This window comes from Geospiza fortis, unplaced genomic scaffold, assembly GCF_000277835.1.
Source record: "Geospiza fortis unplaced genomic scaffold, GeoFor_1.0 scaffold114, whole genome shotgun sequence".
Classification (NCBI taxonomy): Eukaryota; Metazoa; Chordata; class Aves; order Passeriformes; family Thraupidae; genus Geospiza; species Geospiza fortis.
The window spans coordinates 359,213-377,635 of NW_005054383.1; the positions used below are offsets into that span (position 1 = coordinate 359,213).

The 18,423-nt window shown below is 49.9% G+C and overlaps 1 protein-coding gene across 2 annotated transcripts; it reads left to right on the forward strand.

The window, feature by feature from the left end:
• The first annotated feature begins 2,311 nt into the window (after window positions 1-2,311).
• LOC106631910 lies at window positions 2,312-15,045 on the forward strand. Of its 2 annotated transcripts, none has more exons than XM_031060441.1 (4): window positions 2,312-2,519; window positions 10,898-11,897; window positions 12,029-12,201; window positions 12,927-15,045. In XM_031060441.1, the coding sequence occupies exons 2-4, from the start codon at window positions 11,513-11,515 to the stop codon at window positions 13,302-13,304; spliced, it is 936 nt and encodes a 311-aa protein (XP_030916301.1). In that variant the 5' UTR covers window positions 2,312-2,519; window positions 10,898-11,512; the 3' UTR covers window positions 13,305-15,045. The 2 variants fall into 2 exon arrangements, with proteins under 2 accessions (XP_030916301.1, XP_014164191.1); XM_014308716.2 differs by lacking the exon at window positions 2,312-2,519 and adding an exon at window positions 2,620-2,823.
• The last annotated feature ends 3,378 nt before the right edge of the window (window positions 15,046-18,423 follow it).

Sequence of the window (18,423 nt, forward strand, 5' to 3'; positions counted from 1 at the left end):
GGGAAGGGGCAGCGCCGGCGCGCGCGATGGCGTCATAGCGGGGGCGGGACGGGCGGAAGGGCCTGAAGCGAACAGGAGCGGGCTTGGGCAAGGGCGCTGCTGCCCCAGCGCTGCAATAAAGTTTCCTGCAAACCCTGTCAAGCGCAGCAATGGCAGTAGCTGCTGGGGCTTCAGCTCTGGGCTTTAAGAGCTTGACAACCCAGCAGGCTGCAGCCTCCACACGTGAATTCTGCTCCTCTCTGTCTCAGGTGCAGGTTCACAGCACACCGACTCTGATCTGAGGTGGTGGCGGGTGTAGGGGCGGTACTACTGTGAGGGGATTTGCCCTCTCAACTGCAAGAAAATTGGGAAGAGGAGAATGAAAGACTTAAGATGGAGCACCATACAGTGGCAATTCATGTGGGACGGATATCCTCTCTCTCTCCCTGCCAAATGTGTTTGTGAACTTAAAATTTGCCACTGCAGACACTGAACCTCTGACCTTCTCACCACACTGGCTGCCTGACTTTTGACTTCAGATGAGCAAAGCCAGAAGTGTATTTTGACCCCATCCCTAATGCAGGGCCTTGAAAGTGACAGATCTTTCTGAGAAGCAGGTGTGCTGATCAGGTTATGTGTATGGCCACATCTATTAAATTCCTGATGGCGGAAGCTTCACCTCTTGAATGCAGTGGAAGGATATGTCCTGTCTACCTCCATCACAGGACATGAGCAAGACCAGGGCAGGTGTCTGTAAATTCATGTTTGGCAAGAAGAAAAACAGGCTTATTTTCTGTTCTGCTGAAAACCAAGGGGTATTACATAAGATCTGGCATGGAACAGGTTCAGAAAACAAAGAAAATAAACAAAACCCCAAAGAAAGCAAAAAGGAAGTTGTTCTTCTGTCCACAGCATCTTGTTAAAGGGCAGATTTCTCTCGCAGGAGATTTTGTAGTCTACTAAAAGTCCACATGGATTCAATGAGAAACTGCATTATGTCAAATGAGGACTATTAGTAGACTGTCATGATGAACTTAGAATCATGGAATCGTTTAGGTTGGAAAAGTCCTCTAAGATCACTGAGTCTAATTCCAATGCCATTCCCACTGTGCTGCCAAGGCCACCACTAAACCACATCCCCAGATGCCATGTCTACATATTTTTTTGAACACTTTCAGAGATGGTGATTCTACCACTGTCCTGGGCAGCTTCTTCTAGTGCCTGACCACCCATTCTGCAAGGAGTATATCCCTAATATCTGTGAAAAACGAGGTTCACTTTCCTGGTAAAAATTAAAAAGTTTAATAAAAAGGCAGTAGGAGACAGAAATAAAGCAAAGCGTTAAAAACGGCTGAGTACTTGGCATTCAGCCAAGAGCACACTGTTATCTTCCAAGATACCCCTTATATACCTTTTCCATTACATTAGCCTGTTGCATATTCATAGACTCATGCGTATTCGTATTTCTCCATAAACTAGTTTACCTATTCCAGGAACTATTTTTCGTGGCCCCTGCTTGGGTTCGCCTTTTTAGAGCAGCCGTGTTTCTTGGCTGTGGTTTTGGTCCCTTCTCTTTACCACTTCTAGTTTGGGCCTTGGTCCATACTTTCTTCAGATGGCAGATGCTGATAGCTGGCATATCAATAGCAGGGGCCTCATTACATGTTCACTGGATGTTATGTCAACCAAACAGACAGTTCCCTCCTAACTGTATCAGCTACCACTACTACCATGTCTAAGTTTTTGTTAATAGCAGAAATAAAAGCAAAGTTATTTTAACGTTATACATGTAGCATTCATCTTAATATTTGCAAAAAGCCAACAATATAATATGTATTTATAACATATCCAAACGAAACCACCACGGGTGCAACATGAGGCCATTTCCCCTCATCCTGTCCCGCATTCGCTGGGCGCAGAGCCTAACGCCCACCTGTCTGCATTCACAGTGTTTAACATTTTTTTTCTCTCTCAGTTATGGCAAAGCCATAAAGGCTAGCTGCTCCCAAAATCCTCCACACCCTTATTCTCAGCTGTCATCTCTCCGGGGGTGGGCAGGTAAGGTCACTGACCCAGCAGAGAAATAATAATACTGTAAAAATAGGTCTGCTGCTAGCTGTTAGCTGAAGCAGGTTCCCGCAGTTGTGGGCCGCAGGGCCAGCCCCAGGGCGGCGGTGGCAGCGTGTGGGGGTTCTGATCCGCTTCCAGGGGCTGCCAGCAGCTGGCAGGACTGAGCCTTTAAGTCAAGCCTGAACGAGGAGAGACATTTTAACATCTCATTTGGGGGCACTAGCAGAGATGAGAACAGCTCAAAGCACGCGTCTGCTTCAGTTCCAGAGCGAATGGCCCCGCTGTGGCCTCTGCCAGCAGCGCGGCTGGCACAGCGCAGCACCATCCCCCGCAGGGATCGAGCTGGTGCTTCCAGGCCTGGAGGGCACCTGTACGGACGGCAGCGCTGCCTCTTGTGAGGCTTTTTCTCCCTCCTGTGGCACGGGTGTGACCAGCCACGCCTGGGCTCTGCTCCGGGACGAGACACACAGGTCTGTGCCCTAGGGTGACGTGGCTCCCAACAGCCCTGGAGCGCGGCTGCCCCGAAAGGGTTACGAGGCGGGCTCCGCCCTTCCTGTACATCGGTGTCCTCCTGGGTGACCTTCCCGGCAGCCCTTGCTGGCTCTGCCCCAGCCAAACAAAGACGAGAGGAGGTTTTCAAACAGGCGCTTCCCTGAAAGTTGGCTGTGGTAGAGCTGGGCTGCGCTGGCCCCTGGCTGGTCCCGGCCACCGGAGAACGCGGCAGCGAGTTGGTGCCGTCGCCTGAGAGGACCCCGGCAGCCGTCGGGAGTCCCTGTACGTGGGTGTTCTGCCCATTTGCTTCCGTGCATTGAGCCGGTTTGGGTGCTGGGAGTGGCGTGGGGAAGGATGAGAGGAACTCCCGGCAGTGGTGCGAGCACAGGGAGGGTGCAGCAGGACAGGGCTCCGGAGCCGGCGGCCGTGCGGAAAGCTGGTGCGGTGCTGAGGTTCGGTGTGGGAGCTGGGCGTGGCATGCCCGATCTGAAGTGCTGTCCTCCAGCCGCTTCTTGAATTTAGAAGCCTGCCCAGCAATTTTCCAGCGAAGTGCAGATTCCTTTAGATACTGCCCATGTGTTGGTGGACGAGCAGGAGATGAAATAACAGAGCTGTGTGAGTGCTGCTTTTGGCTCTTACTTCAGTGCTTTTCTGTCCCTTCCCTCCTGCACTCCCAGGCTTCTCCTGAGGACAGGCCATTTACAGCCACCTCCGCAGGTGAACTGCTCCGCTGCGGTGCCAGTGGGGTTGGGGCTCGTTGTCTCTAAACGCTACCTGAGGCTGAGGGCGCTTGTCGCATGTGTTGTGCCGACTTGCAACTGGCGCTTTATTTGTCCTTTCTATTAATTGGCTTTGGGTTGTGGTGGCGACTACAGAGAGTTCTCCTTGAGGCCCCAGAGATCCAGGTGATCAGTGGGTCATTCTGCCCACAGCAACACTGGCATTCCTTTATCATGGTGAGGTGTGAGCGCCCTGTACCAGGCATTGCTTAGCATTTGTGGGGATTGCACTGCAGCACTGGCCCAGCCCACAGCCTCTGGATGCTGGTGTTTTCCCTGTGCTGGGAGATCTTTGCTCTGCCTCCTGTTCAGTCTGCCACTCCCGCACTTCTATGAGAGTAGGGGTGTGTGGCTCCAGAGGATACGGTCTGTGTGGCTTCCTTAGAGGAATTTTGCAGGGTGGGGCATTTGTCTTCTGAGGACTTGGAAACTTTTCATCCAAATGTGTAGAAACAGCCTTAGTTGTCATTGCAGGGAGTTTCCAATGGCTGCATTGTTGAGTAGCTACATAGATTTGGAACGAAAATAGGAGATTTTGGGATTTCTCTCTAATCAGCAGAAGGGTGTGAATTTAGCAATTTAGTTGAAATACTTATAGGTCTATTAAGCCATCTACCATAGTTTCTGAACAACTGGCCCTCTCGAGGTCTAAGGCTATTCTTGCAGTGCACATTGGTAGCTAGGCCATGAACAGGTTTAGGACTTCATGACTGTCTGCCCCTGGATGTGTCAGTGTATACATTTGTATATTTCAGGGCTTTTAGCTTAAAAACTGTGCCTTGATGCTCATTTTCCTGCAACACTCTTCTGTCCCAATACTGTAGGAATATACCTGCTCAATGCTAAACTTAGGCAAACATCCTGGTTTCACCACAAGGAATAAATACTATGTTACACTTTGCTGTGATTTATTTGTTTCCTATTCAGGTATGTGAAAGACTAGAAATTCAAGGTGTGCTGGTGGCGTAGCCAGTGCAGCTCTCTCTACTGGAAGGGCTGTGTCTGTGGAGAGCAGTGACTGAAAGTACATAATGCTTTACAGAGAGGCACAGGTAAAGGCAGGACAGTGAGATAGTTGGTATTTATTGTTCTTGTCTGAATACCAAAGTTCACCTTGATTAATTTGTTTTGTGTGAGGGCAAAGATAGATTTTGGAGCCAGAATGTGAAATCTAGCCTGCTCCTCTCTCACAGGCCTCCAGGTGCCCTGTGAAAGAATCTTGTTCCTTCAAACTGTGGTTCCACAGTTCTTAATATCATGTTTGGATGCTCCAAATAATTTCTTGATACATACCCGACCTTTACCAGACACAGCATCACAGCCATGCTGGGTTTGTCAGACCAGGTAAAAATGTTGAGGGTGACCTCTGGGTTTTGGGCTGTAGGAGAGTTGATCCAGTGCAAAGCCTTTTGTTCAAAGCTATCAAAAGGTGATTTTATACAGTGTCTCTGCTCTGTGGTGTACGGCCTGGGACCCTTTCACTAATACGGGAGGATTTTCCAGTATTCCCGATAATGTTCCCTTTCTCCCCTCAAAGGTGAGGTAACAGTAATAACAACACTAACACAGTGTTACCCTGTGTTCCTAAACATCCCAACACATTCCTCTTTATCTTTCCAGCATATCTCTATACCCTATTTCCCAATGAGCTCCAGGCTGTAGTAGCATTATTTGAGGCAAGGTGAACTATGTGTACTATTGTACTCACAATTTTTTTTTGCAACATCCAAAACTGTTAAAGAAACTTTGTGGCGATCCAACTTTCTTCAGTGTTCACATTCTGCAAATCTTAAGGCATAACCATAAATTTTTATGTTTTCCATATGAGGATCTGATTTTTAAAGTGTGGCCAGGCAGGGGTAGCTCCTCAACTGCTCTGAAAGCACAGCCTAAACGAATGAAGCAGTTGTCAGAGCAGGTGATAGAACAAACCAAGCTATGGGCTCTAAACAGCTCACTTCAAACCCTGGGCCAGACCCAACCCTTTCTCTCTGCCATTCTGATGTCTGAAGTACAACTTGATTAAAATCTTCTTCTGAGGTTATCCCTTCAGAGGGGAGCCAGCATGGCTCAGGTAGCAGCAGCACCATCTAAATTCATCTGACCCATCACCTTTTGACAAAACCAGTAACAGAGCTGCTCCTTCACCAGTTTTACAAAGAAAGGGTAAGGTACACAGGTAAGGTGGGATGCTGCCTCACTACACTCAGTACTGTTAGATAATGTTATTGCTTCCATAAGGCTTGGCAAATCCCACAGAACAGTGGCACTGAGTAAAATTGCAGCCTAGGAGAATTTCCCTGGCACAGATCTTTCTGCTTTGGCAACATTTCAGCATTTGACACCTAATACTGTTCATCTTTTTCCAGGCTAAGTTCCACTGTACCACCTTGGCCAGCTCATTGCCATTCTTGGAGCTGTCCTGTGCAGGGCCAGGTGTTGGACAAAGAACTATCCATGTCCCTTCCGAGCTGTGCCAGGCAAGCTCTGGAACAGGACCTGGAGGGCAGGAAGCCCAGTGGAGAGTTGTACTCCCCATGGACACATGACTGTGTTCAGAGCACAGTTCTCTGCAGGGTGAAGATTTGGGCATCCCTAGCAGACTCACTCCTTCCACAATTCCTTTGCTCGACTTGATATATTTCTTGCTGTCTGAATCTATATGTGAATCCCATGTAAACCAGCACTGTCTTCCCTGTGCTTCTGGGAGATGTTTGTAATAATTATTTTCCCCTCCAAGCTGATGCAGAGTGAAAAAGGACTCATCTTGCCAGGTTTTGCAGGAGCTATTCAGAACACTACAGGAAAGCAACAAAACTAAACAAGATGGATGAGTGTCTCTCCCCAGCTGCTTGCAGCTGCTCCAGCTTCCCAGGCTGTGCTGGGGGTCTGAGAAGGAGGTCTGGAAATCAGACACAAAATAAAGTAAGACAAGTGAGACAATTGACAAGAGAACCTTGTCGAGCTGTTTCTAATCACAAGGCCCAGATCTGACAGATTGGCTTGTGTCTCCTTACAAGGTCCGTGAGGATCAATCCCCTTTTGGCAACACTGAATCCATTGTAAATGAGGTAAACTGTTTCCCATGGCTTGGTAAACCAGCCTTGCGCTGTACAAGGGGCATTGAAAGGAAAGAGACATAGCCACATCCAACTTCGTTCTTCATGATCTGACATGGACCTTCTTAGGGCAGGAGTATTTTGCACTCTGTGCAGCACAGCAAGCCCATAAGCTCAACATGCTTTGGGATGTTAACAACATGAAGTGTCTGTTTTCAATTGCTGAGACCAGACAGTGAGCTGTATCTTCTTGCTCTGCATCTTTATGCTCGCTGTGGGTCACAGCTTTTGCTTCTCTCCTTCCTCCCCTTCAATCACATCTGTTCTCAGCATCAGCAGTTTGTCTCTCTGGTGAAACCTGTTGCTCCACCTCTGTACCTGCTGCCTCATGACTTTGCTGCTCCTGAAATAGTGGATGGGAGCTTGTTGCTCTGATTAAGACCATCTGTACCTAAATGCCTCCATGTCTGCAAGGCTATTCCATCTCATGGGCCAGGCTGGCCACGGGCATGCTGTGGTGCAGCTGAAACAGCCATTGAGAAACCAGCCCCAGGGTAGCACAGTGACCTGTGCCATGTCTGTTGAAGGATTAACTCTTCCTTGCATCACCTCAGCATGAATTCTAGAAGCAGCTTTGCTTGTACCTGTGTATAAGGATAAAAACTGCCTGTGTCCAAGAGCAGCTGTGAGACAAAAGGGAGAAGTTAATCTTCCCAGACATGAGCCAGCTCCATGGTCACACAATTAATGTTTTACTCTTGGAGAATTTGGCATTCAAAGCCAGGTAATCAGGGCTTCAGAAGAACTGTGGTAGAGACAGGTGGCAGTGGCTGGGGTGGATATGTGTGCAGGCAGGTGAGGGAGCTCCACCCCAAGGACTTGCAGGATGGGGAAGGTCCTCTCTCTCAGATTCACCTCCTAAAGTGGAGGCTTGCACAAGCACAGGGACAAGTTGTGCAGAGGAAGAGCCTGCTTGGCTTAAGGCTAGTGGTTACGTCACTTGAATTGTAGGAAGACTGAATTCATGCTCTTCCTCTTTTTTAGACCTTAAATCCACTCTGCTCTGAAAGGAAGCCTGGAGCATGCTGTGTTCTTTCTCCTCCTCTCTTGAGGCTGTTTCATTTTGTATGTAGTATTATCTGGGCCAGAGCGTAGGGGAACTAAGGAAACAATTGTGGTGATGGGAAGGCTGCTTCAGTCTCTAGGCTGTGTTTCTGTGGATATAGCTGCATGTGGAGTTATGGAATAGAGCATTATCAGCAGTAATACCAAGGTAAAGGGCCTTTCTCAGCTATAACTAAGTACATAAAGACTTCACGCATTGCAAGCATTCAGCAGCATCTGAAGAAAGGGTGGCTAATCTGAAATTTGGACAGACACCTAAATTGGCAGGCTGGAGTAAAATTCCTGTTGCAGGTGTGGTGGTGTAACAAGGCAAATGTGTATGTCCACCTGGCTGTGTAAGGTCTCAGAAGCCAACCCACTAAAGGGAAAAACTTGTAGACTGTGGTGCTGCATGACAGGCCTCTCTGATTGGAACTAAGTAAACCGAGTGATCCAGTCACCACATCTTCCCCTGGAATCCTCATCCAACTGCAAAACACAAGGGGTGTGGGGGGAAGACACTTTCATACCACAAGAAGCCATTGCAGCTTGCAGGGGAATAATCTCCGGCTGCAGAATCTGGGTTTGCCAAAGGACTTGCAGCTGTGGCTGGAACACAGTGTGACAGCCAGGGAGGCAGAGGCAAGCAGGATTTCAGAACAGGGGACTTTTATTGCCCACACTCAGCTCACAGCACCTGGTCTTTGTATGGAAATGCCAGCCAAGCCAACTTTGTGGTGCTGCTCTATTTTAGAAATCGCAAAGATTGAGTCAGTCCAGATGAGACTTTGTCAGGATTTTCTGGAGGAGATGAACCCTCTCTGTATTCCTGACATCCACAGAAAGGGAAAGCTTTAGAGGCAGAGGGTGAGCTCACACAATTGCTGTGAATTTTCTTACACAGATGTGCTCCCTTTTCCTATCCTCCTGCAAAACCACCACTGGAATTAACTTTTCCCAAGTGGTGTAAGAAACTAGAGGAAACATGTCACTCTCAGCCTGGTCCTGGAAAGCGAAGGGAACCTTATCAGTCACAGGTCTAGCAAAATCCTTGAATCTTTCCCTCTCATTGAATTGATTTTTGTTTTTCCTTATGCAAACATTATTGGAGAGTAACAAATACCTTGAAGGCCAGATGAGTGTAAAGATCTCGTCTCTTTTGTGAATGTGTAAGTTGATAAGGTGTGTGCATAGCACAGGCTGCAGCTCCCTGGGGAAAATACCTGCTGGAGAGGGAGAAAGAGGAGAAGGTGATGGACTCAGTGTGGAAATGGGGAGCACATTTAGTGCAGGAAAACTGTGAGTTTGCAGCAAGACCTGGATAAATAAAGTTATAAGTAGAGATGGAGCCAGGCCCGGCTGTTGCAAGGGCTGACTGTGGGATCTTATGAGTTGACCTTCCAGTAGTTGAAGGGAGCTTGCAAGGAACATGACGAGATACTTTTTACAAGGGCATCTAGAGATAGGACAAGGGGGAATGGCTTCAAACAGTCAGAGAGTAGGTTTAGATGAAATATTAGGAAGAAAGTCTTCCCTGTGAGGGTCGTGAGGCCCTGGCACAGGTTGCCCAGAGAAGCTGTGGCTGCCCCTGGAAGTGTTCAAGGTCAGGTTGGACATGGCTTGGGTGAACCTGGGATAGTGGAAGGTGTCCCTGCCCAAGGCAGGGGAGTGGAACAAGATGAGCTTTAAGGTCCCTTTCTACCCAAAGCATTCTGGATTCCTGTGTTTTATGGAATAGACTCATGTTGCTTTCAGTGGTAACCCTTTTTCCCTACCTGACAGGGGTGGAGTAGCTGTTGTGCACTTTTTCCACCCTCAAGGTGTAAGTGAGCAGGGTTGGAGCTGGTTTTTGACCTGCACTTAGGCCTGCACTTGCCTGTTGCATCTCCTGCGCACAGGCTGGATTCTGACCTCCAGCCTGCTTTGCAGTGTCTTCTCTGAAATGGCTTTTCAGGTCTTGGTCTACCTCTGATCAGTAAATAGATTTTTTTTTTTAAAGCCCTGCTGCAGAGGCAAGTGCTGTTCTTGAAGGATAAGGAGCTTGGGTGAAGACTTGAGCATTGATGGTACCTCCATGCAGCTGCTCTCCATAGCCAAGCCCTACTGCCCTGAAGCCATCCTGGCCAAACTCCTCATCCTGCTGATCCTCCAACAAATGGAGAGTTCTGAGGGAGCACTGTGAATTGGGAATACTGAGTTTATGTGGGGTTAGCAGGGCAGGGATCGTCTCTGCCTCCTGTGAACTTTCCCCAAGCCCAGGAGAGCAGGGCAGGGCGGTGGGATCTCAGTTGAGGACTGGGAAGGGCTGAAGGGGATGAGCATGGGATGAAGGAGGGACTTGGGACATGGGGATGCTACACAAAGAGGAACACCTTCAGTGGAGAGGAAGCTGGAGGAGATGCAGTGTGGAGTTGGTGCTCCTCCAAGGTGGTCTCCTCATCTTCCCTGTGGAGGCTGGGTGAAGGCTGCAGCCGTGGCTGTTTGCTTTCCTGGCATTTATGTAAATGATGTTTCTGTCACCAACTGCTCAGATACTCCGGTGTCCTCTGGCCATGTCTGGAGGCACTGTGGGAGGAGGGCAGAGTATATTGCCAGGGCTCAAACACCTCATACCTGTAGCTTTAAGGTGGTGGTCTCCTTGGAGCATCTTCCTTTGGTGTGGGGAAGGTTGAGAATTTCTGACCTTTTGCTCTTGCTCTGCAATTGTACTGTCCACATCCTAGGATGTCTGTTTTCCAATATCCACTGCCCCAGCTCTTATTTATAAGGTCCCTCATGCACACAAGCAGGGCATGGGGTGGCCTCTTGACATAAACAGAGCTGGATCAAAGTAGAGCCTACATCTCTGGAGCTAATGTGTCTTTCTTTTGCCATGGAACAAGTAAGATGCAGAGGGGCAAAACTCCTCTATCAAATTGACTCCAATTCTCCCTGAGGCTGATGTCCAATAGTCTCTGTGCCTTCTTGGCCAACGTAACACATTATTGTCTTTTTTAAGATCCACATGTACCTTGGGAAATGTGGTTTGGAAAAGGTTCCTATATCAAATCTGCTTGGCAGCAGCCAACTTGAGATAGTCTCTAATCAGAAGTGTTTTGCTGCCTTCTGGGAATTCCTGGAAGATATTTATTTTAGTGAAGTGAAACCTAAAAGTATGTCCTTTAGGGAGCAGCTGCAGCACTGAGGGTCCAAGAAATGCCTGCAGATTAAGGAATTTGGTAGAAAGTGGAAAATACTTTCCACCATAGTTGTGCAGACACATACATGTGCATGGATAGACATATATAGGTATATCCCTGTGTGGTACAGGCATGTACCTGGTGTGAGAGGGGAAGCACAGGAAGTGCAGCCATTATATTTATAGTTGTGCCTTCTTTACGAGTCTATCAGTAGTTGCATTTGCTTCTCCCAAAGGTGCAGGACGGTGTCATCTCCAGACCCAAGGGCAGGCTCTGCAGCACCAGCAGTTCCCACATGGAGTTTCTACAGTTCTGCTTGCTGTGACCTTCTGGGCCACCAGGGAAACACAATGGAGTCCTGCCAGCTTCCTGCGATGAACTGTCACTTGCCAGGACTCTCTCCAGTCTTCCTGAGACACTGAGTTGCTGCTTGAGGTCCTGACTGCTTCTGATTCCTCACTGTGCTGCTGGCAGGGTGGGATTGATGTCCAGTTTGGGACACTGGGCAGAGCCAAGCCCATCACCATCCTCTGTGCCCTTGGCAGACTGGGGGACAAAGCTGGATCCCTCTCTCTAAAGGGGTTCCAAGTAAGCAAGGGACAGGCTTGGGGCTGTCCATATTCACTCTGGTGGGAAGAGCCACCTCCTTCACCCTTAACACTTGGGAACCGTGTCACTGCTGGGGATGGCACCACATGGACGCAGAGCAAGGGTCAGCAGCCTGGCAGCAAGGCACTAGCTGAGCCTGGGCACCATCACGGGGCACAGAGCTGCCTGGGGGGTGCCAGCATCCCCACCACGGACACACTCCAGGGATGTAGGTGCCAGGCACGGGAGGAGTCCCGGCAGGATGGGCCGGCTGGATGACCATGCCAAGAGAAGGATCGTGGAGCTGCGCAGGGCTGGGCTGAGCTTCCGCAAGATCAAGAAGGTGCTGGAGCTGGATGACATCCGAGTGACTCCGCAGGCCGTGTACCTCTTCCTCAAGAGGAAAAGTGTGGAGCCAGGGTCAGCAGCAGCTGGCTGGGATGGGGACCAGCCCTGGCCCCCACTGCAGGGGCATGAGGCTGAGCTCCCCAGGCTGCTGGGCACCCGGCACCCTGCACTGCCCACCGGGGATCCTGTGGGCAGCCAGGACACCAAGGAAGGCATCCAGATTGTCAGTGTGGCCTCACTCTGCAAGGACGGTGGGCAGCTTGGGAACACTTTGGCTATGGGGCTGGCCCCTGGGAATGGTAAGGCCTGGCCCCACTGGGGTTTACCATGGCCACTTCCTGGCACTGCTGGGCTCATGAAAGGGCCCTATTCCCCACTGGAGACCCCCCAAGGGTCTTTTTTTGAGGTATTTCTCTCTCTGTTGTTGCAGGTGATGACATCTCCACAGGCTCAGCCCTGGTTCCAGGGACTGCTCTGAGGGGCCTTGCCCCCCTGCCCCAGCCACTGCCCAGCCGAGGGCACCTGGTCACACCCCCTACCCAGAACTCAGCTTTGATGGTGAAAAAGAAGACAGTGGACAGGGCTATCCTCCTGCAGAAAAAGGTAGGATGGCAGGATGAGAGAGTCCACATGCTCCAGCCAGGAGCTGCTGCCATCTGGCCAGCCCTGCACAGAACCCTGCTGCATCTACACCATGTGTTGGGGCAGGCTTCTGAGGGTGAAAGGCTTCCAGAGTGTCCCCAACCTGTGCTAGCTGCACTCCCCAGCAATGCTAACCCTGGCACTTGGTGAATATATCTGGGAAACCCCTCTGGGTGGGGATGAGGCCATGCACCCACCCGTCTCCAGCCAGCACCCACTGCTGGCCATGGAGATGCCAGTCATGCCAGGCTTGGCCTCCAGCTGGCAGCTACAAAACCTGTTTTTAGGCTTGGTGCCAGTACCATCTCAGGAAGTTCTACCTGCCACCCAAGGCTATAAAGCAAAATCCAGGGTATGTTGTTTCTGTCCGTGCAGAGAGTAAACACAAGCCTGGCATCAGCATGGGCAGCCCCACTGCTGTACAGTGGCACTCACCAGGATGGATCAGCATCTGCTAACAACATGGTGCACCAGGGGCTCCGATGGAGCAGCAGCTTAGGGGCTGGGTGGGGCTGAAGAGCAGCACATGGTGAGGTCTAGAGGTCTGCAGCAAGGTGATGTCTTTCTCTGAGAGCTCTTCTCTGAGCCTTGTAGCTAAGTGCAGAATAAATCCCATGTTAAATGCCATTGAACAGGCAGCTGATAATATTTCACATTCCCTTCTCTCCTGCCTCCCACTATTCCAGGTCAAAGATGCCAGCACTCAGACTGCCTTGCCAAACTCTGTGGGTCTGGGAAATCACAGCCTTGCTTGCAGCGGACCAGTGCCCCCCACTGCTCCCAGCTGCCCTGCCATCGCCGAGAAGCTGGATGCTGTCCAGATGGAGGTGCAGAAGCTGAGCCAGGCCCTGCATGCCATGCTGGAGCGGCAGTGCCACCTGGAGCGCCAGCAGGAGCACCAGCAGCGGCTGCAGCAGGAGGTGCTGATGACACTGCAGCAGCTCAGCTCCACCGTGAGCCACAGCACTGTGCCAGCCACCCAACCCTGTGGCCCCTTCAGCAGCATGGCCGAGCCCTCGCCCAGCATGCCAAACTTCAGCCAGTTCAAGATGGAGCTGATCTGAGCTCCCACAAGGCCTGTGTGTGCCAGCAGTACTGTGCTAATGGAGCCAGGAGGAAGAACCATCTCTCAGAGGCTGCCCAAGGATTACATGCAGCGCCCAGCAGATAAGGTCCCTGATGCCTCATCTTCCCAGCCCTGTTGACTGGAAGGGGCTGCCTGGCACAAGAGGCTGGACAGTGGAAGGCTGAGGCCTTGCTCCTCCTGTGCTGCTGATTCTGGCTGGCACTAGAGCTGGCTGGGGCCCATGGACCTCAGGAGAATGCAGTTGCTTGCAAGGAGAAGATGCAGCTAACATGGGCACAGCAGGGAGGTGGGACTCCAGGGATACAGGACGCTTCCTTCTCATAAGGGTCAATGCCATGATGATCAATCTTGCCCTTCCCTCCACAGAAGCTTGTTCAGTAAAAATCTGTCTACACCACGGTTCAGAACCAGTGTGGGATCAGTATCTGCGTATTCCGTACCCCTCACCCAGCCAGTGAGCAGGCTGGAACTGTCTGGGTCACTATCACCATGCATGGAACTGCACAGGGTGCAGAAACCCATGAGGTGAGACCAGTGCTCCACACACAATGTTGCTGGAGCCTGGTATCAGCTGCTGCACCATTAGGGATAGATCAGACTTGTAGGAAACAATCTTTTACTGAGCAGATTCCACCCTCCTCACCCCACAGATCTAGAGTCTGGTACTGCTGCTGCCCACTGTCTGGTGAGATGTGGGCAGGATCGTACCAGTAAGAGTTGCACCTGGGCAGGAGCTGATTAACTGGGTCTTTAGCTCTCCTCTAACTGATTTTCCTGGGCAGGATACCCTCCTGGTTGTGATCCCCAGTTGCAAGGGCTCTCCCCAGGGCAGGCTGCTGGTGGTGCAGTGCTGCTCTAGCAAAGCAGGTCATGATGCTGAGAACCCCCTTGCCTGCACCAGAAGGGCATGGAGGAGGCTGATGGGCCCTCGCTGAGCAGTGGAGTCCAGAAGGACCAGAGACTGGCCTTGCCTGCCAGCAGGAAAGGTCTGATGGGGGTGGCCTTGGCTCAGCACCCAGTAGTGAATCCCAAGAGGAGGCAGAGCAGGTGTCCTTCCTCCACATCAGCCAAGCAGGCTTCTGTCTGTGCGGGCACCACGCTTGGCATAACCTGTGCCTATGAGAAGTCCCCAGCCTGTTTCTGAGGTCTCTTTGAGTCAAAGGTCAAAATTAAGAAGGGTAAAAACCAACTGAAGTGTTTGTACACAGACACACACACAGAGACCTGTACGCACATGCACAGATGTAGATGCATGTGGCACGTCTGTGCAGCAGCCCCAGTGCCTGGGGGAGCTGGACACCTGCTCTGCTGCCCCAAGACACGTTGCTGGCCTCAGGGCTGTCAGATCCAGCTGTGCCCAGGGGAACTAGAAGTCTGCTGCCATCTGCCTGCAGTCACTCATTTGGATGTTGGTGTAATTTTCGGGATGTCTGAAAAGCAACAGATGAAAAAAAACACATGATCAGTTGGTCTGCTCTTTTGCACAAGGCAGGTAATCTGCACCTCAGGTTTGAAAAGAAGAGGCTGGATGATCAGCACTGAGCAGGCACAGTTCCCTAATCTCTCTGTTAACGTTTCAGAGAAAAAGAGAAACAGAACAATTGCTATTCCCTGGCACATGTACTTAAAACCATGCTGGTTTCTGAAAAAGCTTCCCTAAATCTGACTTGGGCTATTACTTAAATTATTAAAAAAAAAAAATATATATATACATACTAGGTTTTCTATTCCCCAAATGTATTCTAAGAACCTTCCTCATTTCTAACTCTTGCACATCAGCCCTTTATCCAGTGCTAAAAAAAACCCAGCAAAAATTAGTAACAACAAAATCACTTGGGCTGGTTAAATAACCTATCCACCGTAACATTTATTTCAGACAGACGTACAGCCTGAGTGTTCAGCCGCTGTTTGCCTCCTGACCACATTAGGGAACACCAAGTTAGTATTTAATGCGGGGTCATGTTATAACACGGAAGGTGTTTCCCACCAAGGTAATCCTAAGGTGTCTGTCATTTCCATCCTGCTCCAAGGAAGAGCTCTTCCCTGTGGCCACAGCATCATCTGTTGTGTGCCACATGCCTTCAGCTTTCTGCTCTCCCACCACAGCATGTTGTCAGTACTACTGATGGCCCTTACACTGCACCTGTTGCCATTCCCAGCATCATCCAGGATTTACTGGTGTTATCTCAGCCTCCCGCAGAACCTGCAGTCTGCTCTGTCAGAAACAGAGGCTTTGTGAAAAGGAAAAGACTTCACTGCAGGAATGAGGAGCAGCATGTTGAACAGTCTGAAGGCAATGTAGGTGTTTAGCTGAGTAAAGGAGCAGGTCTCTGTGCAGCAGAGAGGAGGCCCTGGGGAAGGAGAGGGTGGGGGATACACAGGAGATACAATGGTGGTTTCTCACCTTTTGATGAAATAAAAAGCCAGGCCAACAAACAATAATAGGATTAGGAGAGATCCCATAACAAACGGAAATTTCCCAGCCCTGGAAGGAAGCTGAGGGAACAAAGGCAGAGAACAGGCATTACAGCCATGACCTTTCCCAGCATGGGGGAGCCCTAGGAGGTCATGCAATCAGAGTCAGAGAATGTGTTGGATTGGGCCAGGTTGGGTTGGGTTGAATTGAAAAGAACCTTTAAAGGCTACCTAGTCCAATCTCCTGCCATGGACAGGAACATCTTCCACTATCCTATGTTGTTCCAAGCCCTATCCAACCTGGTCTGGAACATTTTTAGGGATGGGGCAGCTACAGTTTCTCTGGGCAACAACAGGTGGGGCTGTCTCAGCTTCTCACTCTTTTTCCCCTGCTACAGCTCTTGTGACATCCCACCTCTGGACAGTTCCAGCCTGGGTGCCAGTAGCTGCTCCCAGCAATTGAGCCTCTGTGTGAGCAACAGGTCCAAAAGCAAGGGCCTTCCCACTGAAGCCCAGTGGCTTGCCCACATGTGCCCTCTCCTGTGGAGATGTCACCTGACCCTGGTCCCAGCCCTGCTCACTGTGCTAGAAGCAGAGTCCCTCCTACTTACCACCACTGTGTGACAGGAATGGCATATTTTTGGGGGTGACACACTCAGGACTGGTTTTCAGAACTCTCCCATCCATGGAGAAGGGATGGGAGCTGGCCAGGAATCCCTGGAGACATGTTTTGATGGATTGCTCCTGCTCTGGCTGCAGACCCCACACCTGGCCCCAGACCTTCACCAGTGAACCCACACATTTCATGTTAAGCTCTGCCAAGAAACAACAGTGCATTTTGGGTGGTCAGAAATCCTCTGGTGTCAGGGATCACACTGCTTCCATGACTTTGTGCCCTCCTGCTCCTATGCTCTTCACCTTTCTCCCCCACTCTGCTCTGAAATCATGCTGCCATGCTGCATCACAGGTAACTTGAGCACATGCTCAACCTTGCTTTTGGTAACAAAAAGGATTTGAGGTTGTCATCCCACCCACCAGAATACTTTCTACTACACTTTGTATCTCTACCCACTGCTCAGAATTGACTGAAATTGTTCAACTGGTCAAAAAGGCATTTGGATTAGGGAGTGTCCTGGTTTGAAAAAGAAGTGATTTTTTTGGGATGCTGTGGTGAAACCAATAGGTGCTGAGATTTGAATATTGGCACCTGGTGTGGCCACTGAGGACATGGATACGCCTCTGACAGCACAGGGAGTTAAAACCAGAGAATTCCCAGGGGAAGCTCTCTTGGTTCAGGTGGGTGACGGAGGTCAGAGCTGCCCTGCCCAGCTGCGGGCTGGGTGCGGGAGGGGAAGCCATGTGGCCGGGTGAGGTGAGCCGGGCCTTGGACAGAGAGGGGAGGTGAAGGCCCCTGCAGGATGGAAAGGTGGAGGAGCACTGAGAGGCATCAGGCAGCCTCCCCAGAAAGAGAGAGAGCCTATGCCTGTGCTTGTGCCACCTTAAAATTTGATATCTTATGCAGGCAGCATGGCCAAGAAAGAGAAGAGGGTGTGGCAAAGAGGTGCCTGGCAGCCTTAAGAGAGTTCTGAGCAGGCAGAGCCTGAGATTTTAACCCTTTTCTTTGATAATAGAAACCTTACAAATGCTGATCCTCCTAGAGCTGAATGAGGAGATAGAGATGAAATAAGAAGAAATGAGCCAGTGTGATGAAAGTTTGTGCAAGTGAAAGATGCCCGAAGAAGTTAAGAAGAATCCTAAGTAAGAAGAGATGATAGAGTAGCCTTTAGCTGGACTTTTCTTGTATAGCCATGGACAGAACCATTTTTCAGGGATGTTATTCACATAACATCTCTGCACTCTCTCGGCTCTAAGCCATTGCCTCCATTTAAAGGGAGGCAATGGCTTGGAGCCAAGAGAGTGCAGTGATGTTATGTGAAGGAGTGCGTGAACAGAGATGACAGGTGGGGAGGGTGGTGGTTCTTCAGTGAAGAAGAAGATCTCTGTTCTTGAGACTCCTTGGCCCCAAGAGATGAATTTGAAGACAAATGTCCCGAAAGTGAGAGACTCTACTTTTTTTAGAAATGGGCAAAGCATCCTTAAAAGAAAAACCCTAAAAGCAGCTCTGGTCCATGTGCAGTGGTGAGAGCACTGGACATGGAAAGAAGATGTCACGATAGCACATGTTCTCCAGGCAGTGCCACATGTGACATGGAAACACTAGAAATTTCAACTGTGTTTCCTGAGGAAGTCTACAGTACAAGAAAGACTCCTCTCTTCTTGATGAACTGAGAATTTATTATCTGAAAAGTAGTGATAGACTGAGAGTTAGTGATCTGAAAAGTGGTAACTGAATTAAGAACCCAAAGTTTTGTCATACTGTAATGTGTTAGAATTTAGTGAGGGGAGGAGGAATGTTTTTAGAAAGTTTTCATTTTAAGTTCTGTGTGTGTTTCTTTTTACATACAGTTGTAAGTTAATAAAGTTTTTTTTCCTTTATTCCTAAGTTAGAACCTGCTTTGCTCTATTCCTAGTCACTTCTCACAGCAGACACTAAAAAAACCATATTTTCATGAGAGCACTAGCATTGTGCTAGAGTCAAACCGCGACAGGGAGACAGAGCATGGTAGCAAAGTCTTCTCTTCCTTACAAAACTAGCCAAAACCCAGAAAACATTTTTCCTA

Excerpts from the sequence above, each read along its gene's own strand:
- LOC106631910 (XM_031060441.1), top strand. The coding sequence starts at position 11,513 with ATGGGCCGGCTGGATGACCATGCCAAGAGAAGGATCGTGGAGCTGCGC. Across the intron at positions 11,898-12,028 it reads GGGGCTGGCCCCTGGGAATG|GTGATGACATCTCCACAGGC; the intron begins GTAAGGCCTGGC and ends CTGTTGTTGCAG. Across the intron at positions 12,202-12,926 it reads CTATCCTCCTGCAGAAAAAG|GTCAAAGATGCCAGCACTCA; the intron begins GTAGGATGGCAG and ends CCACTATTCCAG.